Source organism: Tinamus guttatus, unplaced genomic scaffold (genome assembly GCF_059628265.1).
Source record: "Tinamus guttatus ecotype Peru unplaced genomic scaffold, ASM5962826v1 Tinamus_guttatus_pri_ptg000291l, whole genome shotgun sequence".
Lineage (NCBI taxonomy): Eukaryota > Metazoa > Chordata > Aves > Tinamiformes > Tinamidae > Tinamus > Tinamus guttatus.
In genome coordinates, this window is record NW_028288825.1 from 2,809,652 (window position 1) to 2,837,325 (window position 27,674).

Consider the following 27,674-nt stretch of genomic DNA (forward strand, 5'->3'; position numbering starts at 1 on the left):
TGTTTCCTTTTTTTTTTAACATATATACGGGGGAAAACAAGCACACGGGAGGGGAAAAAGTGGCCGGGAGAGGCAGCAGTGCAGAAGGGAAGGGGGAAGAGTAACCTTCACCCAGGCAAAGGGTTCCCAGGGTTCAGCTGCTCGTTTCCAATTACAAACTCCCACTTGCCTGCGCCAACCACTTCTGCGAACACGACGGCTTTCCTGAACTTGTACTGGAGGAAAACTTTTATACAACATTTTCAGCGGTTTTACATTTTCTTTTGTATAGTGCAGAATATACAATTTTGCAGCAAAACAGGTACAACACAGCCACCCTGGGTTTATAAATAAATAGAGCAATACTTCATGGTTTATTTTTATTTTTCTATTTATCATTTATTTATTTTTACAAAACACTGACTATAAAAAAAAAAAAGAAAAGATCAGGAACCTCCTCACCCACCCACTCTAAAGAAAGCTAAAAGTTGGCGTCCTCTCTCTGTCCTTGCCTACCCCGTCTCGCAGCCCTGCTCTCGTGCTAGAGCAAGTCTTTGATGTAGATATTCCTCCTGACGGCGTTGGAAACCCCTTCATTAAATCGGAACCAGACGTCGCTCCTCCCCACGGCCGTCCCCATCTGCTTCTCGATGGAGTCCTGCTCGTCGGGCTGGGAGGCTGTGCGGGGAGGAAGGATGAGACACCAGAACTGGCACAAACTCCAGGTTTCGGATGCAAAACCCGGTCCCTGCCCCGTTCTGGGTCAGCCCTCTGGACTGTGGTGCTGCCCAAAAATGCAGAGCCAGGGGCTGATGCTCCTGCTGCATCAGGGGCTCTTGGCCTAACAGCGGTTTGGGAGGGTCTCTTAATGCCCCCCATCCCCACGTTGGGGGTCAGCACCTACCTGGGGCCGGCACTGCCGCCTTCCTGACGAGTGGGCGCCCAAAGAAGTCGGTCTCGGGCTGTGACAAGCGAAAGGAGAAAAGCAAAAGGAGAGGGTTAGGGCAGCTTATTGGTGCCTGTGCTCAGCGCACGGCTTCGGGGACGTTCCTGCCCTCCTCGTGCCCCTCGGGTTTGTGCCATTAGGAGCCACGGCAGCTCCCATCCCAACGGAGCCAGCGCTCCGGCTCCTTCCCCTGCACCCAGCCAGGAGGAGGATGCAAATCCCGGCACAAAGGGCGAGGGGTGCAATGCAAACCACGCTGGGACGGCGGCGGGGCGAAGGCGCCGCGGGCGCCGCTCACCTTGTCGCCGCCGCCGCCTCTGCGCACGAGGAGCTCCAGCCGCTGCTCGTGGGGGCCGGGAGCGGCCTGGGGTGCTCCCAGCGCCGCCTCCATCCCGGGATCCTGCGCGGGAGAGAAGGGCTGGAGACGGGAGCGGTGACGCGGCCGCTGCCCCTGCTCCCCGCGGTGGCAGCCCCTCTGTAACCCCCACGCAGGTCGAGCCGCACGCAGACGCGGTTCCTGCCTGGCGCATCTCCAGATCCTGCACAAAAAGCACCTCGGCCCCGAGCGCACGGCACCTTCACGGCCCCCAGGCCCCATGCGCACAGGGATCCGGCCGCCCCTTCCTGCGCCCCCATTTTTAGGAGCACAGGAGCAAAACCTGGGGCTGTTCAAAGGCGGGACGGGCGCTAGCCCCAGCACTAAGCCTGGGTGTCACCATGGGGGATTCCAGTGCCACACGGGCAAGGTGCCACGGTGCCTTATTTCCATGGCCATATCCCCCTGGCATCACTTCGGTTTACAATATACACACTTTTCGGTCCCCCAGCAGTAACTCTGGCTCAGCCCAAGGCTTCAAGGTCACATTTTCCAGCCCTGCGATGCCGGCACGGTGTAAACAAGAACCCTCCGGAGAGGTGTGCGCACCCGCATGGGCTGGGCAAGGATTAATGAGCGCCGCGGCGGGGCTCAGCACCGCTCATTAACATCCCCAGCCCAAACGAGGCCGTCCCCGCGCGGCCCCATCTGCCCGTGCTGGCCCCGTGCCAGGCAGAGGGTCCCTGCAGGAGGGCAAGGACGGGCACGGATGCTGCCGGGAGGAGCAGCCGAAAAAGGGCCCCCGAGTCCTGTGAGCCTTTAGGGGCTGCTCCTCCTCCCTGTGCCAAAAGCCTCAGTGAACCCCGGTCTCGGCTCTGCTCATCCTGCGGATCCCTGGCTGCTCCGGCGCCAGCCCGCCGGGATGGGTCATTCCCGGGATTCGTGCAGGAGGACGAGCTGCGGGGACAGATGTGCACACACGCACGCAGCCCCCGGCACCAGGCCGGGCTGGGGGGTTAATCCCGGATTTTCCTTTGCAGCAGGAGAGGCGCCAGCTGGGGCTTTTCCTCCCCTTCGCTGCGGCCGCGGGAGCCGCGTCCTGGTCCTGCCGTACCCACCTCGTGGCCCTTGCGCTCCTGCAGCAAAGCCTCGGTCCTCCTCATCTTTTCCAGCTCGATTTCCCTGGCTATGAGCTGCTTGGCCTGGTAGGTGAGCTGCCGCCGGGCCGGGAGGTCGGGGAACCTGCACACGTCCTCCACGTTCCTGCATTAACAGGACGGCACGCGAGGAGGGGGGAAACAACAAGATATCAATATGGAAAATGGAAAAACCAGCTCTGCTGACACAGGTTTAACTGCATCAGGCCAAAGCCTCCCCTGCCCCTCCGAGGCCCATGTGTGTGAGCAGCTTTAGGAAAAGAGTTAAAGGTGCCCGTCGTACCGACCCTTGAGAAGTCAAAAGGAGATGATGAATTTTTTAATCTTGGCTTTAATGCAACAAAAAGAAACTGCCTGTTGCTTTGTGACAAACAAACTGTCCTGGAAAAGCCCACGTCGTAATAGCTCAGGCACAAGCAGCAAGAAAACCCTTTGCATCCTTAAGCAAACTGCCTCACCTCCTGCTACAGCAGCCTTTGCAGCAGCACGGGGGGAAAAGGAGAACGATTAAGACCAACTCCAGCACTTGTTTAACTGAGACATAGCTGTGAACAGCCAGTTTGGCTAACTGGAGCTTGCAGTTTCACCTGCAATGGGGCTGCTGCACCTCATTGGGAGCTCAGTCTTTTGCAGGACCCTTGGAGCAAAGGCAGCTTGAGCTCTTCTTAGAAACCAGCCCATTCGGCTCATCTGACAGTTATAAATATTTCACACCTTAGCTGCATCTGATATTATTTCCATTAAAATATAGGGAACAAATGCATGTGTCAGTGGGACTTGCAGTCATTTAGAAATTAGCTGTCAAACCTCCTATTTAAAAAGCCATTCCTCTTCCTGATGTCCTTACACGGTCACAGAGCTGCCTTTAAAGAGGAGCACAAAAGCAGCGGGACGGGCACCCAGGCCTGTCCCTGCAGGAAAAGCCAGGGCTGCCAGAGCCCTCCTGTGCCTTGGCCACGCTGTCCTGCTCCGATGCTGCAGGGTGACCACTTGCTGCTCCAGCATCCGCGCGCGGAGCCTCCGGAGCCTCCCAGCGTGGGGAGGGCAGGATGTCTCGCTACAACTCCAGCGGCTCCCTTAGGCGTTTCCAGGAAAAAAAATAAAACGCTCCACTGTAATTAGATATAGCTGTTTGATTTAACAGAGGATAATTCTTTTTAATTAACTTTTTTTGTACCAGGAAGACATTAGCACTGCTCCGAGCTACAGGCCAGGTCTGTGTTACTTTGCTGCAGCATGTCCTTAAACCCGGGAAGTTTCCAGCTCTGTATGTGGCTAAAGCACGAAGAGGGCTCAGGCTTAGTAATGACACACGTTGATTTGGAAACGCAGCAACGGCAGCTCCTGAGTTAACCTGTTGTCCCTCATCCAGCTGCAGCACCCAAGAGCCTGGCACAACCAGCAGCTGCAAAGAGGCCACGGATTGCCAAAAAGAAACTATTTCCTTTCCTTTAATCCAATTAAAGCAAAACCAGCCCTGCTTTGGCATCAGTGCGGCTGGACAAGCCGGCAATACGGGACTCGGCAGCCGTCAGGTCTCACGGGGAAGGTAAATCCCAGGGTGGCAGCAGAGGCTGCTGCTGGCGTCAGCGTCCTCCTGGGAAGGACCAGCGCAAAAACAGGAGGCGAGAACCACCACCAAAAGCGAGAGGGAAAAAAAGGGGTATTTACACTGAAAAAACTCACTAAGCCCCTTAGAAGAATGTAAGGGATTTGGCACAGGCAGGCGTTTTTGTAGCATTAACCTCAGAAGTGCTTTGCCGTTATTATTTTTAAACAAACATAGGAAAGAGCCACATCATTGCAATTTAGGGCAAGCGTTTCAGACGTTCTTAAAGGCCACAAGGGATCAGGTCTCTGCTGGGATTCCTGCTTCCCCTCGCGGAGAAGCCGCCGTTCCAGGCGCTGCTGTTGATGCCACCCGGGAGAGGGACACGGCCATGGGCCGCCCGCAGGGATGAGGACACAGGCGGGCCGGGAAAAGCCGGATTGGTGGAAGTTAAAGAGGATAAAGGGAGGTTTGATCAGCAAGGGGGGAGGCAGCGAGGGGCACGTGGGGAGGCCGTGTCCTTAACATCGGCGTGGAGACGGGCACATTTGCTCTTTCAGCTGCTTTGCCATCTGTTCCTGACCTCAAACATCACAAACGCCTCTTTAAAACCAGGTTTATCCACCAGAAAGGGCAGCGCAGACAGGGCCTGCGCGGATGCTTCCTGGCTGCAGGAAGGACCACTAGGGCTAGCACTAAAGGCCACCACACCACATTGACTGTTTTTCACAGCATCTGCTAAACCTCTAGCCATAGCCTCTGCTCTAAACACACAGAAATGTCCCGGTCCAGGAGGGATGTGGCAGAAACTGGGAACACTCAGATGGACACGGCCACATCCCCAGCTTGGAGCAGAGCTAACTCAGAGAAACCTTCAAACCTGGCTGTAGAAAATCAAAGCGATACCTTCAGGCTCCAGTCTCCCCCTGGACACACTCATTTGTCTTATTTACCATATTCAACCCAAGCAGCTGTCCACCCTCCTAAGTGTCCACCCAGCCCCATCCCGGCCAGCACCTCGCTTGGCCCGAGGCCGCCCGCATCCCTTGGCCCCGAGCTGATCCCGGAGGGAGCAGATCCCGAGGGCAGCGCAGGCCTGGGCACACTCACGGGTCCAGCTTGTAGACGTAGTGGCCCTCAGGCGTGCGCTCCTGGTGGTAGGTGAGGTTGTAGGCCAGCATGGTGCTGATGAGGGCCGCGAGCTGCTGCTTCTCCTTGAGGCTGTAGAGCTGCGTGTTCACCTGGGGAGAGCGCGCGGAGCCACGCGAGGGTTAAGTAAGGGGAGAGCACAATTAATCTGTAATAACTTCTACATACAAAAATAACCTGAAGCAGATATTTTTCCTTGATACAAGAAAGGACAGTTAATACCCGCGAGGATCAGGCCAGGGAAAAAAAGATTAGTTTGATATCAGGGACACCGTGTACTTCACCGAGCTGGGAAAGGCCCCTCTGTGGGCGAAAAGGGGCCACCAAAGGCAGCCCGGGGCTTGGGGACCCAGGCAGGGGACACACAGGAGGGAGCAGAGGAGGCCTCACCGGTCGGAGCTTGGGAGCGATGATGTCCAGGAGCAGACAGAGCACCTCCAGGACGAGCACCTGCATCCCGGCGCGGCTGCGGGCGCCCGGCGCGATCCCCGACACCAGGGCCATGACCAGGTTCTGCTTGTGATTGAGCTTGGCCAGCGCCTGCGGCGAGAGACGCGGTTGGGACGCGCGCGGCGCCGGAGCGCGGCGGCACTCCCGGTACTCGCCTCGTGCTGGCTGTTGGGATACGCCAGGCGCGGGATGCTGGAGGCGGCGAAGAGCAGGTGGAAAGCCACGGGCAGGAAGGGCAGGTACCGCAGGAGCTGGAAGCTCTGCCCGTGCAGCACGGCGCTGCCCAGCATGTCGGAGAATTCCAGCCACTCCAGCGCCAGGCACACGGAGCCGAAACACGAGTCCCGCATCCTCATGTTGAGGAAGTTGTCGTAGAGGCCCTGCAAAAGGAACCAGGTGGAAAGGGCATCACCGACGGCTCCGAGTTGGATTTTTATAAGTTGGGATTTTGAGCATCTTGCTAAGTTCAGCTCCAGCGCTGCATGGCAGCTCGGAGCTCTCTCCAGAATCAGCACGGAGCAAAATAAAGGGGTCACCTGAGCTACCAACTAGCTGCAGGACTCGTGCTCCGGGTGCTCCGCGCCGCGCGGCAGGGCTGGCCCGGCCGGGCTCGTTACCTGGGCCAGCTTCTCGTGCTCCCCCGCGGCCGTGGCCAGGTGAAGGATGCGGTGGAAGCGGTGCGAGGGCGCGTTGAAGCCGGGTTTGGCCCCGGCGTGCAGCAGGCCGTCGTCGACCCCGAGGAGCTCGCTCGGCAAAGCCGGGTCCATTCCTATCCTGTGCCTGCAGAAAGCAGATGGGAGGCGCTCAGCAAACCCCGCTCAGCGACGAGGCCTTGCAGAACTGGGGCAGGCTAGTGCTGGATGGGCCAGCAAGGAGTATCTGGACCCTTGCAAACCAGACTGAAGACAATAACCATGTCAAATTATCGTGCACTAAAGGGAGCAAGCAAAGGGAATCAAACACACAAATCTGCTTCAACAAAGCCCTGCAGGACAGACTGTCTACCCAAGGACAGTTCAGACCATCCACTGTGCATCCTGCATGGGGATTATGTGATGCCACAAAGCGCTGTGCACCAGGCTGCTTCCTAAGCTTGTGCACATGCTGGTCGTCTAATAAATTCCCGTATTTACCTCTGAACCTTTGGGAGCCGGAAAATCTCTTGCCAAATGGAGAAGAGCCCCTTGTTTTGGTCCTTCAAGCCTATCTTCATCGTCTGCACCATCTGCATGCTTAGCTCCTTCTGCCCTCGGCCGTGCAGGAACTGCAACACAAGAAGGGTTGGGCTCTGTGCAGGGAGAAACTCTTGGAAGGAGACAGGGAAAGGGAGAAGGGGGAGGCCAAGAGAGTTATCCGACCCTAAAGAACACGTGAAGCAAAGGCAAATGGAGCCCCTGTACCTGCAGGGTATTGATGCACGAGCGGATGTCGTTCTCCGTCTTCTCGCACAGGGCCAGGAGCGCTCCCGTGTCCGCCTTCATGCCCTGCCGGAGGGCGATCTAGGAGAGAAGGACGTGTCCGGAGCCGCTCCCGAGCAGCCAGGGGCAGCGCCCGTGTCCCGGCCCTACCTCCGAGAGCCGCTGCGCCAGCCGGGACGGCAGCGTCTGCGGGAAGCTCAGCAGGAACGACTGCTGCCGCAGCGGCCTGAGCGACGGCACGTACCTGCCGGGGGAAACGCAGGAGGAGGGGAGGGCAATCAGTAAACAGTGCCTTATTTCACAGGCACCTCCACCAAATTGTGCATTTGTGTGCAGGAAAACTACCATATGTCGAAACCTAGCAATAGGTCGCACCAGCAGGCATAAAACCTGGTGACTTTAAGAAAATCTGAGCGTGTTGTAATTTTACTCTTTGAAAAGTGTTTCTGATGTGAGGGCTGGCACCAGCCAGCTTAGCATGGGGAGGCTTTGGTGGAGGGGGCCCTTTCTGGCGATGCTGAGGGTGATGCTGCTCCTCACCACCTGCACCACCACGAGCACCTAACCCAGCAGCAGGGCTGGCTCCAGCTCAGGGTCCCTCTCCATTTTCTGACCCGGACGGACAGGCAGGACTAACTGGTCGTTGCAGATGCAGATGATGGGTCTCAGCAGCAGGTCACCTTCCCGCCTCCTCCTCCGGCCCACGCCAGGCGCCGCCTCAGCCTCAGCCTCCTTCCGGTTGATGATATTTAGCAGCACATTGATAGACGCCTTGGGAAAAATTAAGGGACACAAAGATGCTGTTTAGAGAGACAAGAAACAGATGGAAGAGACCCAACGCAGGCAGCCGTCCAGGGCTTACCGTGGGTGCACCGTCGATCTCATCAATGATCAGGCAGTTGGGCTTCTCGTCGGCACCCAGCACGGACTTCATCTGCGTGGCAGCCTCAATGCGGGTTTTGAAAGCGTCCGGGCTGCGGTCATCACTGCAAGAAAACACCCCCGGGATGGAACGAGCTCCCGCACGGCGCCATTCCCATCGCCTTTCCATCAGGAGCAGCCCGCGCAGACTCACCTGGCGTTCATCTCCACCACGTTGTAGCCCGCGTGCTTCGCGATGACGTGGGCCAGCGTCGTCTTCCCCAGCCCCGGCGGGCCGCACAGCAGCGCTGCCTGCGGAGGGGGACATCAGCCGGGCACGCAGCAGGACAGGGATTCATCCAGCACCCCCCTGGCAGCTGCGTCTCATGGATACAACGATTTGCTTACATTTTTAGTTGAATGCTGAACAAAAACCTTTCCAGCATTATATCCAGAGAAAGCAATACTGTTATTAACTATTTTTGTTTCTCCTTTTTACATCCTTTCATTGCACTGGTAGAAGGGCCTAAGTGTGTTATCCTTGCTCCCTTTACTGCCTCATCAGCATTGATCTTTGCAGGATGCAGAACATCTTGTCATGGCTGCCTCGAACTAGTAAAGTCAAGACAACCTCTCCATAAAAAGGGTATATCTTTCTTCAACCAATCTGCCTATGTTTTGCTGGAAAAAAAATAAAATCTTCAAATCTGTTCCCCTCTCCCTATTGCCAGACTATATAAGCTGAAAGGAAAAAGGAAAATGAGAAATATCTCATATTTACTAAAAGAGAAACAAGGAATCTAATTTCTCCTTTTGTGTTGAAAGCAGTCTGCTCCCCACCACAGTGGTGGGATCAGGAGAACAAGAGGGAAAGACCCATCACATCTGCATCTTGTCCTGCTCACCTTGTACTTGGGTCTCTTGTACTGGTCCAGCTCAGCCTCCAGAATCTCCTCTGTGAGCTGGACCTTACTTTTCCACTTATTCTGCTGCTCCTTGGGCTGTTTGAGCGGAGGATGAGCCCCAGCATTGGGCTTCACTTTCTTCACAGGTTTCTCCTTGCCAAACACCACCGTGTCCCAGAGCTTGAGCCATTTCAGGAGGCAGCGGTTTGTGTACTGAACATCAGATGCAGAAGAAAGTGATCAGCACTGAACCTCAGGAGCATCCCGACGAGGAGAGAGAAAGGCCTCTCCTTCATGGCCTACAACCTGTGTTGCATGCACAAGAACGAGCCAAGCTGCTCAGATGCCAGCCTGGAGGAGGCAATACACAACGTGTCTGCCCAGACAGGTCTTGAGCACTTGGCACTTTTCCCCCCTGCACACAAGGGGCTGGCTGGGTTTCCATGAGACACCACTGTGTGACAGGCAGGGTTAAAGCCCAGGAAAGCAGCTCCCCTTCCCTGCCCTGCTCAGCTCATGGTGGAAACAAGGACAAGTTGCACCATCTTTGCTCTTCCTCGCATGCCTCTGCTCCATCCAGTGGTTTTCAGCCTTTCCCAATTTGCAATTCTAATTTTGTACACAATTTCCAATAGAGGCTAGATGGTTAAAGTCCACCCCATAGCCTTGGTTATCTTGGTTATCTTTTTTATAGACCCTTTAGCCTAAAGGTCCACAGCAAATAGCTGCAAAAAACACTGCTGTGAGCTCTCCAAAGCAAAAGCTGCCCCGACCACCTACGAGGGGCTCTAACACAAGCAGAGTCCCCCAGGCAGCATTTCCAAAAGCCACGCTAGCACAGGCTGCTGCAAAACCCAGCATTAAAGAACAGTTATGAAAATGGCAAACCCACCCCGCTCATAGGAGCACTCACATCATCACTGAGCAGCTCGGTGTAGCGCCGGGGAGTGAACCTGTCCACCCAGAGGCAGTGTGAGGAGGCCTCCTGCTCGTCCTCTGGCCTCCCCGTGTCCTCGCGAGGCTCCGGGGTGTCATCGCTGACCTGGCTCTCGAGGCAGCTGCAAGAGACACAAGCGAAGGGAGAGGCTCAGAGCAGAGCCCCGCGCTGCCCCGTCCCTCCCACTGAACCCCACGCTGGTCACAGTGCAGCAAAACCCACCCCGTATCTTCCCAAGGGACAGCAACAGGAGAACCCCGACCAGCTCAGCCCAAGGACCCGTCACTTGCTCCCTTCAACACTGTGTCCCTTCAGTGACAGTGTTATCCCTACGCTCACACTTTCCATTCCTCCAAACCCTTTCAGCACCCAGAGCAATCTGCAAAGCTGCTGCTCTTGACAGAGATGATGGATCACGGTGCTGCATATAAATATTCCCATTTCATCTTTTAATACAGAAGTCCTTAGGGCAATGCTCCTAGGTAAGGACCTTGCAGCATTAGCACGTGCATATTCCCAAAGGAAAGGGCAGACTTTCTCCCAAAGGCCAGAGCCCAGATGAACAAGGCACCTGTCAAAGACTTGAAAAAATTATCTTTGTTTCATAGCAGCGTGCCCCAAGCCCCGCAGGGAGCGTGGGCAGAGCTGGGAATTAAACTGCTTCCCCAGGGTGCCGAGTGTCAAGAGGCTCCTCTGCTCACAGGCGCTTTGCGGCTGGACGAAGAAGGAAACCTCCTGGAGCGGATCCAGGAGCCACATCCGAGGGCACGGCGAGGACGGGGACAACTCACCTGTTTATGATCTCGGTGAGCTGCTGCGACGCCTCCAGAACCTGCCGTCGACGCTGGAACATGAAGAGGCTGAGCGGGGAGTCAGAGGCTCCGCTCGCTCGTGACTGCCCAGCGAGCGGGGCCTTGAGAGCCACCACTGCCCCGTGGGGCAGGGACCCCAGGCTCCCCGCTGGGGGAAACCACTTCTGTCCCCGGGTGTCAGCTCAAGGGGCAGCAGAGGAAGCCTGGAGGGTAGGGATGAGACTCAATACCTCTTCATACACTTGTTCCTTCAGGTAGGAGAAAGGCACCCCCAGCAAGTAGAGCGGCCGCTGCGCGTTCCAGCCCAGGGAGTCGGGGAGCTGTGGACGGCACACACCTCATCACACCGATGCACGGCGCAAACCCACCTTCCGCACTTTATTAAAGACAACCTTGAACCAGAGCTCGCAGGCGCAGCCCCCAGCTCCTCGTACCTCCACCCCTGTCCTGGAGCAATCTTCCCTCAGGACCAGGAAGACTCGGGTGCCCTCGGTGGACGTCACGTTGACGTAGTCCTCCAGGATGGGCGGGCGCTTGAGCACTCGCTTCAGGCTCTTCTCAGAGGGCGGCGTGGTTTGCAGAGGAACCATGTCACTCATTCCCAGGTGGTCCAAGCTGGAGAACGTCATTCCCCTTTAGAGGGAGGCAAGAGAAAGAGCGCTTCAGTCCCCACCCTAGGGATGAAATTTGTATGGATTCAGCAGCACCGTGAGGGCCTGGGTCTGCCCGATGCCACTCAGGGAAACGCAGAGGAAGCAGCTGAAGGTGGGAGGTTAATAGGTCACAAATGGAAACACATTAAATTCCCGCGTGGACATCTGCATTCAGAACTAAAGCAGCCTTAATTCCCTGTAGCTTAACCATAGGAGGATTTCCCTCATAGCCAGAGGGGATTAAACCGCTGGAACAACATGCTACTCCGTTGGGAAGGAGCACGTCCCCCTGCTCGAGCAGGGCCAGCCCTAGAGGCGCTGGGACACACTGATGACGTCCTGCTAGGTCCATTCTGGTGCCCCTTGGGTCCCTGAGCCACGATGGCAGCACCCCAAACCCCTGTGCCCCCCAACACGGGTCCCAGGGCCGAGCCAAGAGAGACACAGCGGGTCCCTGGCACCACCGAGCCCCTTCCCACCCAGCGTGGTGGAAGGTCCAACGTGGTTCCCATGGGAAAAGCAGCTTGTGGCCCTAACGCGGTTCCCAAAGCGAACGCGGCTCTGCCCGCGCCAGCCGCTAACCTGGCGCTCTGCGGGGCAGCGGGTGCCGCCGGGGAGGCCACGGCGTCCGGGTGGAAATCGGGGAGCAGCTCGTCATGGACGCCGAAGTCCAGCTTCTTGACGGCCTCCAGCCGCGGGCGCTTGGCCTTGGGAGCTGCAGGATGGAGAGGGGAGGAGAGGCCGCACTGAGCAGGGAGGCTGCAGCCCTCGCCATGGGCATGGGAAGGAGCCGGGGCTCGGCCTCCTCTTCCAGCAGGAGCCTCCACATCGCGGGGAGACCCCCGCTCATGGGGGAGCCGCTTTCCTGCAGGAAGGACCATGGACAGACCCTGCAGAGCCCCCTGAGGGCAGCAAAACCTACTGAGCGTGGGCGGCGGGGGCAGCAGCGCCCCCGGGGCCGCCTCGTCCGCCCCGTCCAGGCGCCGGGGGCTGCCCAGCTCCCGCTTATTGGCATGCGCGGCCCGGGGGCGCCCGTCCTCGCGTCCCTCCTCCTCCTCCTGCTCCCTGCGGCGGAACTGCGAGACCCTGCGGGCGGCCGGCGGGGAAGGCGCCTCTGCGAGAGACACGAGGCGACGTTCGCGGCGGGCTCACGTCGGGGGCAGCGACGGCGCCCGGCGCGGTCCCACCTTCGAGCTCGGCCAGAACCTCGAGCTCGTCCGCGAAGCGCTCGTAGAAATCCTCGTCGGGGCCCTCCTCGGGGGGACCCTCCTCGGGGGGACCCTCCTCGGGGTCCCCATCGGGGCCCTCCATGGCCCCGCGCCGCGCACCGGGGCCCGCACGGCGCTTCCGCCCGCCGCGCCGCGGAGCCGCCCGCGCTCATTGGCTGCGGCGCGCGCCCGCTGGGTAGGCGGCCGCGCTTCTCATTGGCTGCGGCGCGCCGCGACGGGGCGGCGGCGGCGCTGATTGGCTGCGGCGCGCCCGGCCCGGGCCTGGCGCCCGCTGGGCCTGGCGCCCGCTGGACGCGCCGCCGCCGCCGCCGCGGCCCCGGCCCCGGCGCGGGCCCGAGCTGCAGGTCGGCCCGGGGGAGCGGGCGGCACCGCGGGGCGGATCGGGGAACGGGGCCGCTCCGGCCCGGGGGGGCGCTCGGGAGGCCCGGGCCCCGGCGGGGCGCCCGCGCCTCCCCGGCCCGCGGCGCGCGGCTCCGGTACCGCTTCGGCACGGTGCGGTACCGGTACGGCGTGACACAGTACAGTGTGACTGCCATCCAACTGTGGTACCGCTGCAGTGTGACACCAGTAGGGCCCCTTCACATCACCCATGTCCCTCGCCGTCACGCGGGGTCACAGCATGAGCCTGTCGTGATGCCCGACCCCCTCCCGGCGGTGGCTTTGGTCCCTTTTGCTCGTGTCCCCGCTGAAGCCCAGGGACGTCCATGGGGCCAGCGGTGCCGCGGTGGCCGCCCGGTGACGCGCGGCTCTTCCGCAGGGCTCGCCATGGAGCCGGGCACCATCGACAACCTCTGCATCCTGTACCAGAGCCCCGACTTCATCGTGGTCAACAAGCACTGGGACATCCGCATCGACAGCAAGATGTGGTACGAGACGCTGACCCTGCAGAGCCAGCTCAAGCACCGCTTCCCCGAGCTGGCCGACCCCGACACCTACTACGGCTTCAGGTGGGTGTCTGCAGCAGGTCGAGGGAGGGGATCCTGCCCCTCTAACTCAGCCCTGGAGAGGCCACATCTGGAGTATTGTGTCCGTTCTGGGCTGCACAGGACAAGAGGGATGTGGAGCTGCTGGAGAGAGTCCAGCGCAGGGCTACGAGGATGATCAGGGGCCTGAACATCTGCCCTATGAGGAGAGGCTGAGGGAGCTGGGCCTGTTCAGCTGGAGAAGAGAAGGCTGAGAGGGGACCTGAGCAGTGTCTAGAAGTACCTCAAGGGAGGCAGTGAGGAGGATGATGGGCGCCTCTTTCAGTGGTGGCCACCGACACAACGAGAGGAAACGGCCGAAAACTGAAACACCAAAAGTTCCACAGGAACTTAAGGAAAAGTTTCTTACCAGTGAGGGTGCCAGAGCACTGGAACAGGCTGCCCAGAGAGGTTGTGGAGTCTCTTCTCTGGAGATCTTCAAACCCACTTGGACGCAGTCCTGTGCACGTGCTCTAGGTGACCCTGCGTGTGCAGGGGGTTGGACTAGATGATCTCTAGAGGCCCCTTCCAACCTTCATTCTATGATTCATTCTATGATTCTAAGCGGGGTGCATCTGGGAAGCCTAGAAACCTGCGGGAATGCCCGGGAGGCCGTTCCCCATCCGCCTCCTCCGCAGGTTTTGCCACCAGCTGGACTTTTCCACCAGTGGGGCCCTGTGCGTGGCGCTCAACAAGGCGGCTGCGGGAAGCGCCTACAAGTGCTTCAAGGAGCGGCTGGTGACCAAAGCCTACCTGGCCCTGGTGAGTGCGGGAGCGGGACGTCCGTGTGCACCAAGTGGGGACTTGTCTGGGCTTCATTTGTCCGGTCAACCGGGCTGTTCCGCTCCGCCCTGCAGGTCCGGGGCCACGTGAAGGAGAGCCGGCTGGCGATCCGGTACGCCATCGGGAAGAACACGAGCGAGGGCATGACCACATGATGTGCATCGAGGGCACGGAGGGTGAGGCCCCGGCGCGGAGCCCCGCGGGCCGAGCCGCGCTCGCCCCTGCGCTGAGCCCCTTCCCGCTCTCCCTGCAGGCTGTGAAAATCCCAAGCCTTGCGAGTCGGAGCTGATCGTCCTCGAACACGGATCCTACAGCGGAGACCCCGTAACCAAAGTGCTGCTGCAGCCGCTGACAGGTGGGGCTGGCGGCCGGGCCCGGAGCGGGATTTCGGCACTGGGAAGCGGTGGCAGGAGCCGGGGGCCGGGGACAGCTTTCACGCTGCCTGCTCGGCCAGGCCTGGCTTGAGCAGGTAGGAAGAGGTGCCACCATGGAGAGAGGGACCAGGGGCCTTGCTGTTGTCCTGCCCGTGCAGCCCTGGCCCTTGCAAAGCAGCATCTGCAAAGGGCTGAGCTGGAAGCCACGCTCAGCTCATGGGGATTTATGTTTTCCAACGGCGGGGACAGATGCCACATGGTGTATTGTCACCTTGCACCACAGGGTCCCCAGTGGGGAGGTGCCATGACTCTCCCTGATGGCCCCACTCATGATTTCTTCCCCCAGGGCGGACGCACCAGCTCCGGGTTCACTGCAGCGCCATCGGCCACACCCATCGTGGGGGACTTCACCTACAGCCACAAGAAGGACAGTGGCCCCTACAGGATGATGCTCCACGCCTACTACCTGCGCATCCCCACCGGCAAGGAGCTCATCGAGGTGTGCGCGCCCGACCCCTTCGTCACCGCCATGGACAGCAACTGGGTGCCTCACCACGTCGCCCACCGGCTGGACGAGACCATCCAAGAGCTGAAGGACAAGATGATCCAGAAGGGGAAGAGGAGGAGAGCCAGAAAGCGGTGCCTAGCCCCGGAGAAGAGGCTCCGAGCCAGAGCGGGGAGCGCGGAGGCGGAGGAGCAGCGAGCCGAGTGCGAGCAGTGGTTGGCCGAGTGGGCTTTGGAGTGAACAACTCACATTTCTGCTTTTCCAACCCAAAGCTCCATTTTTGTCCTAGTGGCTCCTGGCTGAGCTCCCCAGCAAGCCCCGAGCTGAGCACGCCTGCACTTGCTGTACACCATAGTCCCCTTCGCTCCTGGGCCCGGCACACGGCAGATTTCAGCAGCAGCTGGGCCTGCCTTGGGCTTAACATCCTCCTCGCCTGCCTGGTCCCGGGCGCCCGTTCCTAACCAGGGCTCCGCAGCAGAGTTAGCGCATCCCGCCCCAGCTTCCAGCGCAGGTCGGAGCCTGTCCCGGGGCTCCACCGCGGCGGGATGAGCACGGACGCGCTCTCCGCCAGGAAAGCGATGGGGATGCCTGCAACCCGGCACACCGGGATGCCGAAACGCTCCCAGTGGAAGGACAGGGAGGTGACTCGAACGTCTGGCCGGATGCAGCCTCGGGGGCTGATTCCCACATTCCCAGCCCGGCTGGTTTGGGGGCCGAGGACGGCGGGGCCGGTGCGTGGGGCAGGGGATCTCCGCTCCCCTCTCCCTGCCCGTTCCCTTGCTGCTCAGACCACCTGTATTTTTTTAAGGGTTTGTTGAAGATGAATGAATTAATACTAAGAGATTTTAAACTTTTTTTTTCAAATTTCTATAAGAGAATCTAGTCTTTTAGCAGTTCTGAAATACCGATGGCCTCAGAAATGTGTGTATTTTTAGTACTTGTACCCGAAATAGCCAGCATCGCTAAGCTATTTTTAATAGATTTGATTATTCTTTCAACCAGGGTCTGCTTTTCTTAGCACCCGCTTTTATCCTGGATTCATGTGCAACCCCACTGGGGCAGGATCGGAAGGTTAAAGCCTCTTTCTGCTTTTCCTCACTGTCAGGGAATAGGAATCCCATTTTTGACTGCTTGAACACCTCCCTAGCAGAGCCGAGCACTAGAGGGTGCTGGAGATGGGTCTCCAGGTCGCAACCAGCCGGGAGAAGAGGCTGAAGCTGTAAGAAAAATCGAGGACTAGCGTGAGTGGCGGGAAGGAAGGGCGCGTTTCAGGCTGGAGCTTGCAGCATGCGGAGAAAAGTCTCTCTGAGCATTTCCCTGCCTGGCCGGTCGCCTCCTCCTGCCTGTGCCGCGCGCTGGGACCGCGCTGCTCCTCCGCAGCCCTTGGAGGTGGGTTTGAAGTCCCTACTCATGCACTCTACACTCATGCGCTGCGTGTCCTCGGCCCCCTCTCATCCCGGGAGCAGCTGCTCCCTGATGCTGGAGAGCTCCTGGCTTTTGCAGAGCTCGGGGCAGGAGCCAGGGGAGTTTTCCTGCCCTTTTCCTGCCTTTTTCCCTGCCAAGGGAGTTGCTGCCAGGTGGATCAGGCAGCTGAGCCTGGCTCAGCCCTGGCACTGTCCCCCTGGCAGCACTGGAGGAAGCCCAGCACCTCTCTCAGCCTTCACGTGTTGCACTTTTACCTGCATTTCAGAGAGAAAATATATATTTTCCTTATCTTGGAGCTGTATTTTGCGGTAGCGCTTCGGCTCCCTCGTGCTGCTGCGCTGTGTCCGCCCCGTCCTGATGCAGATGCTTCGCTGGGTGTCCTGCTGTGTCTCGTGTGCGGCCCCTCGTGCATTCGGACCCGCTGCGGGGCTGTGATCAGTCGCACTGCGTGTCGTGACCCGCATCCTGGAGCAACCCCTATTTATTGTCACCCGTTTGTGGACGTGGCTGGAGTAAATCATTGCACCTCAGCACCGTGAACTGTGGTCTCTCGATCTGCACGGGGGCATCGCGGGTGCTCAGCGGCCCCGTGAGGGCCCCTGTGCGCTGAGGGGCTTTGGGGAATGAGCACGGACGGGCCCGGAGAGACCAGGCTCCGACCCGGCAAACCTGCTGGGCGAGCACCGGCCTCCAGCGTCCCCCTCTCCCGGGGATCCCGCTGCCAAAGGGAGAGGGATTGTCCAGCCGGACACCCCGGCGGCTCCAGGAGGGCAGGGGAAGCTCAAGGAAGCTCCACTGGGAAAGAGGATTTAGGAAATCTTGGCGGGATGAGCAAGGATGTGGCGGGGAGGCAAATGCAGATGCCGCTGCATGCTGGAGTGACACCGGCCCTGCTCTTTCTCCAGCCTCTCCCTTCCCATCACCACCGCTTTTCCCCCTCAAGCCCCCAGCAAGATGCACTTCCCTTTCCTGGGAAGCAGGCTGGAGCGTCCCTGTTCCCGGGACAGGTTTTGGGAGCCCGGCGGTGCCCATGGGCCCGGGCAGAGCAGCGCTCACTGCAGGCAGCCCCGGGCCGGCTCCGCCAGCCCCTCGGCTCCGTTCTGCCCCAGGGACCTTTCCCACCTCAAATCCCTGCAGTTCAGCCCCGTTTGGCACTCACTGCCCTCCCCAGAGTACCAATGGCACCAACGAGCCCCGTCCTGCGTCCCCAGTGCCGCCCTGGCCCAGGAGCATCCCTGGGCTGCCAGCCCACCCCATGCCCCGGCCACCCCTGTTTGCACCCAGGTCTCTGACAGGGACTGGTTTCGGTTTCCTGATAGCAGAAAAGCCCGGAGAGGCCCAATAAATCCCACTTGGCTGATGACAGCAGCACCTGCTTTTGTCTCAAACCGCATGACAGGAAGAGGAAGAAAAACTTGGCCCGGTGTCAAAATACTGCAGAGCTCCTTGGCGAAGACACGTCGGGAGCAGAGCCGCTGCCTGGGGGGCAGACGGGACCTTTGGGGGCCTTCAGGGGTGTTTAGGTGGTTTGCAGAGACAAGCATGAGTTTTTAAGAGCTCTTTTATACCAACAATTCATGCCCCAGGCTGAAGCAGCTGGAAAAACAAGAGAAGAGCCTAAGACGCAATTCATGGTGCTCATGTTGGGACAGGGGCGGGAGGAGCCCCCAAGGTTGCGGGTGCCCCTTGTCCTCTCCAGGCTCCTTCACCCCTGGCCGCGGAGCCCCAGGCGCAGCCCTGCCCGGCAGCAGCCTCATAGCGAGCGAGTTTCTGTAATTCCAGCTCTCCGGCGGGAGCTATTTTTGCAGCAGATCCTTCCAAAATAGTAACCAGAAACACGGGCGAGCTGCTGACCAACACCTGGCTTTGCAGGACCGGTTCCTCAGCCTCGCCCGGCCAAGGGGTGACGGGGACACGGGGCTGTGCGAGGGGACACCCGGGCGCGGGGACGTGCGTTCATGATGCTGGGGAGCAAATGGATGCTCAAAGTCCCACGGAGACCCGGGGACCACCCCGGTATCGCAACCGGGAGCCGCAAAGAGGGAGCAAAGCCCATGTGCAGCAGCGCCGTGGCTTGCAGTGACTATTTGCCCACGTCAATATATCCGCACCAGTGCAAAAGTGGTGCGGGGCAAGCTCCCTGCTGAGCATCAGGCTTCACTCTGCTTTTCTGCCACAGCGCCCTTGGAAAGTCTTTGCTCACTTTATTTCTCACCTCTTTCCTGGCGATTTCAGGTAGAAAACTACAAAAAGGGCAATGGAGATTGCCCACATCCTAGCGAAAGCTCGCGAGGGGAAACGAGCTCGCGAGGGGCATTGAGCCCTTAGCTGGAAACTGCTCCGTTCTGCACCCTGGTCCCTCTACAAACCATTTTCCCAAAGAGTTCAAGCATTTCTAGCTGTCCTCAGGGAATATCTGTCCCTATGAGGAGCCTGTTGAGAAGTCCCAAGTTCAAAGTGACCTGTATAGAGGGAAAAAAAAAAAGGCAAAAAATGCACCCAAAGTTGCTTAAACGAAACCAGGTTGAGAAACCGCTTGTCACACCCCCTTTCCCGAGCGCCATCCCCACCCCGTCGGGGCACGGAGCCGGCACAGAGCGGCTCATCCGGCCTCAGCGCCGCGCCGGAGCAGCGGGTGAGCTCCGCCATCCCGGGATACGGTGCAAATTCCCGGGACGGGAGGACACGGGGGCTTGGGCACGTAGTGGGATATCGCGGACGAGCCGCTGGCATCACGCCGGGGCTCCATAACTGCTCTGCGGGACACCGGGCAGCCCGACGAGCCCCTTCCCAAGCCCAGGACTCTTTTCCATGCAAGGTCTCCGGCTCATGGGTAGGGAGGTGGGATAAGGAGGGGTGTTCTCTCAATAAGAGAACCAAAACGCTGCGCTCCATGATCTAAAAGCTATAAAAGCTCCCGAGGAAGACAGGACCATCTACTTACTCATCCTCAGTCTTTTGCTTCTTCCAAGGATCAGCATGGCCCCAACAACCCGGCTCCTCTGCCTCCTCTGCCTCCGTGAGTTGCTCATCCCCCTCCAGCCCAGCGCTCGGCACCACGTTAGAAACTTCCCACTCCAACACCCGCTCCGGGGGACAGGTTTTCACAGCCTTTTAAACCCACTTGTGGAACAAGTCCTGGTTACCCGGGGTGGGTTCAGGGTGCTCCAGATCTCCGCTCTTTGGAACCTCTGCCTATTTGCCTGCATTTACTAAACATTATCCAACTGGCGCAGAAAAGATTTTTTTCTAAACTTTCAGTTTGGAGATGTTTTAGCGCAGATGTTCCCTGCTTGCAAATATATAGAGGTATTGATATTTCATAAGCTGATCTCGTTCTGTTGCAGGACTCTTGGCAGACTGTGCGAAGGCAGCATCAGTAAGTCACAGCCAGCAGCTTGAACAGCTCCCGAGACACGTTGTGAATCCCGTTGGGAAATTGCAGAGCCTGTTCCGGAGCTTGGGAGCGGGAAGACACTGCCCCCTTGCACGGGGGAGCCTGGGGTCCGGGGTGGAGAAAGGAGGTCTTGGAAGACTGGGATGTAGCAGCACAGATCACATTGGATAGGGAATGGTGCTCAGATTGCTGCAATGCCTGCGCTTAAATGCAACGCATTGAATCCGCCTGGGTGTCCCCTTTTGTCCCTGTCCCATCTCTGCCCCAAAGCTCAGACAAACTGCATGTGACTTAGAACAGGAGGCCTTTTTCTATTTCAGCCTAAGCCCTATGTTTGCTGAATGCAGGAAATGTTCTTTACTGTTTTCCCTTTGTCTTATAAGTCGCAGGCACTTGCAGGAATATATTGAGGCACTCGTGGCAAAGGAGCAGGAAGGACTTGGCAGCTGCAAAGCCAGCGTGTTACCTACCCTGTGGGGGCCGCAGACCCTCCCACCGCTTGGGGAAGTTCCTTTTAATGAGGAACATTTTGGCTCCCCTATCCTAATGTTTCCTTTTTCCTTCTCCCAGGCTGTGGGCACCAAGGACGCCACTGTGCAGGTTGACCTGCTGGCCAGCTCTGCACCCCGCAGGAATGATCCCGTCCTGGTGACACCAAGGAGCAATGACAAGAGGAAAGAGCACCTCGTGGTCCAGCCCGGCATGGCGGTAGGTCAAGTGCATGTGTCTTGGCTCCGTCTGACCCTGTGTTTTTGCATCCTCTCCTGCCCCGCGTGCCAAGTGCATTCCAGGCAGCTCCCAGGACCATGGAGACGTGCTCCAGCAAGTCCCTTGTTCCTTCCTCAGCTCATCGCCAACAGCTCGTCCCTCGGTGACCCTCAACCGCGCGTTCCCGATCGCTTGGACACCCGGGGTGCGGGCTCAGGGCTCACCTTTCCCATCCGACGCCCGGATCTCAGCAGGATCAGCTGGGAACGCTGGTCCCTGGAGCAGGTGACAGGGTGGTTTGCGGGCCAGGCGGGCGCCATGGGGGTGCAGGAACAGGATGAGAGGCCTCTCGCTGCTGCAAGCAGACACAAAAAGGTCACTTCTTCCCCAGACCCAGCAAGCTCCAGTTTAAAAACAAGTTCTCATCACTTCTCTTAACGATAAACTCTTTCCGAATATCCCTCACCCAAAGGTTGGGAATCCCATTCCCAACCTATGTGTTTTTGCTCAGCTGCTACCCGTTGCGCTTGCTTTAAAGCTCTTCTTCCCCTATGCTCTTCTAAGGTCTCCCCTGGGGCCTGGCACGTGTCCTCGGGCGGGCGCCAGGCTCGGAGACGTTGCACATCCCTCCCCAGATCCCAGACCCGCTTAGCCCATTCCCGCAGGCTTTGCCCATCGTTGGTGCTTGAGCATTTGTGCATCCTCCTCCGCAGGCTGCCGCCTCGCTCGGAGCTGTGCCGGCTGCCACGGCTCCATACACCGGGTAGGCACCGCGCAGCGGGAGCCCCGGGGGTCTGTGCCTGGGTGGATATTGAATTTCGGTGCGTCATGGCCCACTGTGACAGCCCGGCTGGGCCGGGGAAGATTTAAAGGCTTGCCCGGCGGGTTCTGGGTCGTGGCGCGCAGCCCACGCCGGCCGCTGCCTCGGCTAGCGCAAACACACCCGGAATTTCCTGCCCTTCAAAGGGCTGACAGCAACTTAACGAGATGAAATCCAGGTCCTGCCCTGCCAAAGCGGGCAAGGGGGGCACCCCCAGCCTGGGCGCTCTCGTGAGCAACCCGGGGGGCTCCTTCACCCCGCAGGCGGCTGCGGAATGGAATGGGGTAACAAAAGCGGAGCGGGAAATGCTAACCCGCCTCCCCCGGCAGCCTTCCAGCCGCCGTCCTGCAGCGTCTCCAGGGCTGCTCGGCCCGGGAGCTGCCGGCCGCGGAGCTCCTGGCGCTTGTGGAAGCCGTGCGGAGCGGACGAGCGGCGCTGAGCGGCCCCCAGGTAGGCGTCGAGGGAGAGCGGGTCCCTTCCCGCCTCGGGGGTTGCTGGTGATAACAAATCCATAAGGATAATCACGGGGCTGAGAGGCGAAAGTCCAGGCCACGGGCAGGAAGCTCCTCCTGCTCCCACAAGGGTCTTGCACCATCCAAACACATGGTTTGCAGCTGCATGGTGTTAAAATCTGCCCCTGCAAGCCAGCGGCGCCTCTCACCTCCTCGCATTGTGAAAAATCCCCATCCTCTGCCCCTTCTCTCAGTTATCCTGCCTGGCCAAACTACTCGCCGCGCAGAACCTGACAGCCAACGCCAGCGCCTTCCCGCCCGACGTGCTGCTCTTCTTCGAGTGAGTATGAAGGTCTGCACGTGGTTGTGCTTTTGGAGCAGAACCACTCCAAAAACCAAGCGACGACCGCGCTGCCGCCCAGCCCCGACACTGCGGTGCGTGCAGGAGCAGGACAGGGGAGAAAACTGGGAAATTCACCAGTTTCGGTGGACGCTTCCAGACCTAAGGGCATTCCAGGCCCCATTTGCCTTGCTTGGAAGCACCGTGGAGCGCTCCTGGACCTCTCCAAGCCTTGCAAGGGCCCAGGAAGGCAGGGAGGGTTGTTTTGAAGTGGAGACTTCGCTCTCATGGGCCGTGCTGTTCCTTGCAGCTTCGCTGACGCGCACAACCAGAGCTGCAAAGCGTTTTACGCTCTGGCCTCTCGAGGCAACCTCGAGCTGCTGCCCAAGGGCTCGAGCCGAAGGACGCGGCTCCTGCACGGGGCACTTGCGTGCTTGGTGAGTCGCAGCGGAGCCGCAAGCTCTGCTCGGGACGGGCCAAGAGCCCAAGCGTCCGCCGTGTCACGAGCGGGGCAACGGGCGTCTCGGCCGCTCCGCAGGGAGCGAGCGGCCCCGGGCTGAGCGCGGAGCAGCTGGGCAGCCTCGGCGCCCTGGTGTGCGACATGGGGCCGGCCACCGTCACCGCCTCCCATCCCCGCGTGCTGGAGAACCTGAAGCTCTGCCGGGCGCTGTCCGGGGCGCAGCGAGCCGCCCTCAACGCCGTGCTCCTCGCGGGGGCCACGGGATACGGGTGAGGACCCCCCGCAAGCCCTTGGGGGTGGCACTGCGGCGGCGGCGCTAAGCCCTGCCTTGTCCCCTCGCCCACAGGCATCCTTCCTCCTGGGATCTGAGGACCCTGCAAAGCCTGGGGACACTCGTGCTGAGCTTGAACCGGACCCTGGTGGGCTCGGTGGCGGAGGTACGCCGTGCCCGCGGGGCACACGTGAGGGTGCGCGGGTTAGCGCCCGTGTTGTTGACCCCGTGGGCCCTCGCTGTCCCCAGGAGGTGAGGAAGGCTTTCTGCAGGGGCATCGCTGCCTCGTACCGCGGCCAGGACAGCTCCCAGCGGCAGAGATCCCTCGTCCTGCTCGGAGCCTTCGCGAGCGCGTCGTCCTCGCCGCGCCGCAGAGCCAGGCGGAGCGCGGGGGGTGAGTGCCTGCGGGGGCAGCCGTGGATCTGGGCAAGGAATCTCACTTTGCCCCAAATGCTCTAAAGTATGCGAAAATAGGTCCTGATGCCATAGGCATCAAGGGGAAGGGTACCTAGAGGGAAGAGGACAAGAAGAAATGGCCTCCAGTTGCACCGGGGAAGGTTCAGGTTAAATATTAGGAAAAAACTCGACATGGAAAGAGTGGGGAAGCATTGGAAAAGGCTGCCCAGGGAAGCGGTGGAGTCTCCATCCCTGGCAGCGTTCAATAAAAGGGTGGAGGAAGCAGGGCCAAGGTTTACAGGCCTGGTGGGGATGGGCTTACAGTTGGACTTGATGATCTTGAAGGTCTTTTCCAACCATAATGATTCTAAGAAGAAAATGGGAGGCTGGGAGTCTCCTCCCCAGCCCCATCCTGCAGGAGGGTTTCAACAGCACGGGTGTAATTTCCTGTTCATAGAATCACAGAATGGTTAAGGGTTAATGGTTAAGAGGTCACCTAGTCCAACCCCTGCACACGCAGGGTCACCTAGAGCACGTGGCACAGGGCTGCGTCCAAGCGGGTTTGAAGATCTCCAGAGAAGGAGACTCCACCACCTCTCTGGGCAGCCTGTTCCAGTGCTCTGTCACCCTCACTGTTAAAAAAAAAATGCTGAAGTTCCTGTGGAACTTTTGGTGCTTCAGTTTGTGGCCTCTCTGTTAATTGAACCCGGCTTTTCTGTGGGTCTCTGAGCACCCCCGAGGGCCTGGGCGCCGGGCAGGACGCTGAGGCGGCCCCTGCGGCTCTCCCCAGGCTGCCCGTCGAAGCCCATCACGGCGGCCGCCCTCGCCGACCCGCTGCTGCTCCTGTCCTACGAGAGCAGCGAGCAGTTCGACCTGTGCCTCGGCGACGAGGTGCTGAGGGCCGACCTGGCGCTGCTGCTGGAGCAGCCCCTCACGGCCGGGTTCCTGCGCGTGGTGAAGAGGCGGCTGCGCGAGGTGAGGAGCGCAGCCGCCCGCAGGGGCCTCCGGTCAGGCCGGGGTGGCATGGGGGTGATCGGAGGAACTCAGCACACATGTGGAACTGGGCGGGTTTGAGGTGTTTGTGCATGGTCCTGACCAGCACAGCGCTCGGTTCAGGAGCGGAGGGTGGGTTTGGTTGATGGAAGCTCAAGGAGGGTGAGGAAAGTAATGGAGAAAAGAGGTGAGAGAAATGAGGAGCAGCGCGGGCAGGCTGGTCTCTAAGGGGGTCTGAAGAGAAGGATGTCCCCCACCTTGCACCATCTCTAAAGGAGTGGATTCGGAGGATGTTTGACGGTCAAGTTTCAAGTTAAAGATACAGCAAACAGCCAGAGGTCACAGGAATAGAGAGCAACTGTAAAAGGGGGCTGAGATGAGAGTGTTGTGCCTGTAGCCATGGGGAAAACAGACGACCCGTGGCTGTCTCATTGCCCTCTGCACCACTGGAACATGCTGTGGGGGGGGAGAGCACTTTGCTGGAGATGTTCCCCGTTCTCCCACCCTCCCTGATCTTTCAGATGTACCTGGAGGGCATCCCGGAGGAGCAGTTAAAGCTGCTTGGGTCCTTGTCCCACCTGTACACCCCCGAGGAGATCAGCACGTGGACGGTGACGTCCAACGCCACCCTCTTAGCCCTGCTCAACCCCAGGGTCGGCAAGTGGAGAGCTCCCCAGGTAAAAGGGGAAAGGGACACACAGGGCAGCAGCCGCTGTGGGGGAACGTCCTGGGCTCCACTGGCAATAACGGGCCCAGCACCAAGGAACAGATCCCAAACGGAGCCAGAACAGGGCCAGGCCCTCAAAGAAAGCCAAAGCCCCCTTCATTCTCCCGTGAGATCTGCAGATGCTGCAAGTGCCCCCGTTATGTGAGATGAAAATGCACGGAGCGCCCTAGGAGGGAACGCGTGGGGCGAGACGGTACCCGTGAGGGGAGCAGGCCTGGGCAAAGGGGCCTGGCTTTGGGCCATGCCAGCACATGAGAGCCCCCGCAGCCACACGGAGACGGAGCACACGGAGCAATCTCCTCATCTGAACTGACTCAGCCTTTCCAACTGCATGTCCCAGGCCCAGCAGCTGATCACCAGGTATTTGGACCTTGGGGGCATCTTAACCGGGCCCTTGCTGCAGAGCATTGGCGGCAGCAACCTGTGCAACCTGGATGAGGAGCACATCAGCTGCATCACTCCAGAAGCAATCGGGTAAGCCGCTCTGCAGGACTGCTGGCACCCCCAGAGACCCTCGGCTCTGCAGGGAAGGGGGCAGCAGGGCCAATGCCACCCCCATGCCAGGCTTCACTGCAGCCCATGCTCCTGGCGCTCTCAGACACTACCCCTCGCCACCCCACAGCAGCACTGGGGTCTTTGCTGGAGGGTGTCCCCAGCTCTAACCTGTGACCTTGCCTTCCCCCAGGTGCGCCGGGCCATTAGACATTTCTTCTTGTTCCCAAGCCAAAAAGAACCAACTCTACGCAAAAGCCAAGGAGGCCTTTGCTAGCCAGGCTGGCACCCAAGCATATTATTCCCTGATTCAGCCGTATTTGGGTAAGTGTCTCAGCCTTTGCCCCACTCCCCTTCACCACAGACACATCTTCCTCTGCCAGAAGGTTTTAGACAAATGTGGGACATCTGAGAGTCACCAAAATCCACCCTGAGCACTGAAGTGCTGCCACATCAGCCTGTGCCTAGGTGCCTATGTGCCTTCTTTAAGGTGGAGCTCCAGCAAAAGACCTGAAAGACTTGGCCAAAACTGGCATTGCCATGGACATCGACACCTTCACTGCCCTAAATCCCGAGGAACTGCAGGTACGTTCCCTGGTGTGCTGTTGCTCAAGGCTCCTGCCCTGTCACATCAACAAACTGCTGCTTTTCCTTCTTTTTGTAAATCCTTGCCCAGCTTGCAGTCCCACCAGAAAGGTACAGCCTGGCAATGCCAGCTGGGAGGGTGAACGCTGTTGTAAATGTATTGCAGCAACTCAGCGTCATGGATGTGAAAAACCTGCTGGGGATCAACCTCCCTGACCTGAAGCAAGTAGAAAACCTCCCTGCTGTGATCAGCTGGATCAGGAGACAGGACCAGTGGGAGCTGGACCACATCCTGGGGATCGGCCTGCACGGCGGGATCGTGAAGCCCAGCCCCACGGGCTCTGCCACCCCGGCTGCCGTCACCCCCTCGGCCACCACCGCCCCCACAACAGCTGTCCTGGCCACCACCGTCCACCCCACTGGCACCACCACCAGCGGCCACACTGCTATGGGTTCAAGTGCCATCCCCTCGACTCCCCCACATGCTCACAGCACCCTCTCCAGCACTGGTGGGAGCCCGGCCATCACCTCCAGGGTCACAACGCGACCTGCTCCGGTCCCTGGCTCCACCACCCCATGCTCTGTTCACCCGGCCACCACCTCACTGACAACCAGGTCCCCGGCTAGTGCCCTCCCCACCACCACTGCTGTGCCCCCCAGCACCATCTCTGCTCTCACGGGTGGCACCACCACTGCTCCAAGTGCAGCTACAAACCCGTGGGCAGTCACCAGCACCCCAGCTGTGCCCATTACCCCTCCAGCAGCTGGGGGTACCGCCAACCCAGCCCCTTCTAGCCTCAACAGCACCACACCGACACCCGCTGTCACCACAGCCGCAAACACCACTCCCCAAAAGCCAACCCCGATGCCCAGAACCTCTTTTTCCACCCAAAAAAGTGTCACCACCTCAACTGTCGAGACAACAACAGTCACCTGCCAGACTGGTGCCCCTCCACCGTTCCTCAGCCCCTCTTCCACCGTGGCCAGCAGTGAGAGCACTAAGAAGAGACCTACCGACGTGCCACAGTCCCCAAACCCAACGCCCGTGGGATACATCAACCTAGCACCTGAGGCTGGTGAGCTGGTATTCACAGCAGGGTGCCGGCTATGGGCAATGTCACACAAGACAGAAAACAGTTGATTTTCTGGAGTTCTCTGGGGTACCAGACCCCCAGAGTAACTCTGCGTTTACCCAGGTGATCTACCTCATTCTCCTCTCTGTCCTCCCTCCAGGCTCAGGGTCCAGGCTCTCCTGCTCTCTGCACATACTCGCCGCAGCCCTGGGGATCTCACTGCTGCGAGGGCTTCTCTGACCACGTCACCTCCAGCCTCACACTCACCAGGCCCCGCGGTTCTCACCGTCTTCCAAAACATCAGTGCTGGCAAATTCCCTGCTGAAAGGCAGAAGGCCCGGAAAGGAATGAAGTTTGTCGATTCTAGATCAACCAGGCATTTTTTAAGCTAGGATATGAAGGAAGGACAGCTATTTTTCCAAACCACAAAAGCCCAACTCAAAATAAAACAATGTGATTATAGATGCTAGTTTTCAGCCATAATTAAGACCTTTTCATCACTCAGAGGCCTTTTACTTGGTTGAGATTGATCCTACTATAGATACAGCAG

The 27,674-nt window shown here is 59.3% G+C and overlaps 3 protein-coding genes across 3 annotated transcripts; 2 read left to right on the plus strand and 1 right to left on the minus strand.

The window, feature by feature from the left end:
* Positions 1 to 512: 512 nt before the first annotated feature.
* CHTF18 (chromosome transmission fidelity factor 18) lies at positions 513 to 12,443 on the minus strand. The gene is made up of 23 exons (XM_088527795.1): positions 12,320 to 12,443; positions 12,055 to 12,246; positions 11,715 to 11,847; positions 10,914 to 11,112; positions 10,710 to 10,799; positions 10,459 to 10,511; positions 9,644 to 9,788; positions 8,731 to 8,943; positions 8,040 to 8,137; positions 7,827 to 7,950; positions 7,602 to 7,735; positions 7,115 to 7,208; positions 6,947 to 7,045; positions 6,680 to 6,810; positions 6,164 to 6,326; positions 5,702 to 5,926; positions 5,487 to 5,636; positions 5,058 to 5,188; positions 2,356 to 2,504; positions 2,104 to 2,142; positions 1,224 to 1,297; positions 884 to 941; positions 513 to 657 (listed from the first exon to the last, which is right to left on the minus strand). Exons 1-23 carry the CDS (start codon positions 12,441 to 12,443, stop codon positions 521 to 523), a joined length of 2,955 nt encoding a protein of 984 aa, XP_088383921.1. The 3' UTR covers positions 513 to 520.
* Positions 12,444 to 12,656: 213 nt separating this feature from the next.
* On the plus strand, positions 12,657 to 15,359 carry RPUSD1 (RNA pseudouridine synthase domain containing 1). The gene is given in 10 exon segments (XM_088527794.1): positions 12,657 to 12,705; positions 13,119 to 13,308; positions 13,962 to 14,085; positions 14,181 to 14,250; positions 14,253 to 14,282; positions 14,360 to 14,461; positions 14,827 to 14,870; positions 14,872 to 15,094; positions 15,097 to 15,149; positions 15,151 to 15,359. Coding segments are annotated over 9 exon segments (903 nt in total). The 5' UTR covers positions 12,657 to 12,705; positions 13,119 to 13,126; the 3' UTR covers positions 15,226 to 15,359.
* Positions 15,360 to 19,389: 4,030 nt separating this feature from the next.
* Positions 19,390 to 27,364, plus strand: LOC148594136 (mesothelin-like protein). The gene is made up of 18 exons (XM_088527821.1): positions 19,390 to 19,429; positions 19,758 to 19,789; positions 20,378 to 20,515; positions 20,654 to 20,800; positions 21,229 to 21,278; positions 21,665 to 21,785; positions 22,042 to 22,127; positions 22,438 to 22,564; positions 22,666 to 22,856; positions 22,934 to 23,024; positions 23,108 to 23,252; positions 24,045 to 24,229; positions 24,769 to 24,924; positions 25,315 to 25,448; positions 25,660 to 25,790; positions 25,957 to 26,051; positions 26,218 to 27,127; positions 27,285 to 27,364. The coding sequence occupies exons 1-18, from the start codon at positions 19,390 to 19,392 to the stop codon at positions 27,362 to 27,364; spliced, it is 2,859 nt and encodes a 952-aa protein (XP_088383947.1).
* The last annotated feature ends 310 nt before the right edge of the window (positions 27,365 to 27,674 follow it).

Excerpts from the sequence above, each read along its gene's own strand:
- CHTF18 (XM_088527795.1), bottom strand. The coding sequence starts at position 12,443 with ATGGAGGGCCCCGATGGGGACCCCGAGGAGGGTCCCCCCGAGGAGGGT. Across the intron at positions 11,113-11,714 it reads GCTGCCCCGCAGAGCGCCAG|GGGAATGACGTTCTCCAGCT; the intron begins GTTAGCGGCTGG and ends CTCCCTCTAAAG. Across the intron at positions 7,209-7,601 it reads ATCTGCATCTGCAACGACCA|GTACGTGCCGTCGCTCAGGC; the intron begins GTTAGTCCTGCC and ends TTCCCCCGGCAG.
- LOC148594136 (XM_088527821.1), top strand. The coding sequence starts at position 19,390 with ATGGCCCCAACAACCCGGCTCCTCTGCCTCCTCTGCCTCC. Across the intron at positions 19,430-19,757 it reads CCTCTGCCTCCTCTGCCTCC|GACTCTTGGCAGACTGTGCG; the intron begins GTGAGTTGCTCA and ends GTTCTGTTGCAG. Across the intron at positions 22,857-22,933 it reads GCGGGGGCCACGGGATACGG|GCATCCTTCCTCCTGGGATC; the intron begins GTGAGGACCCCC and ends CCTCGCCCACAG.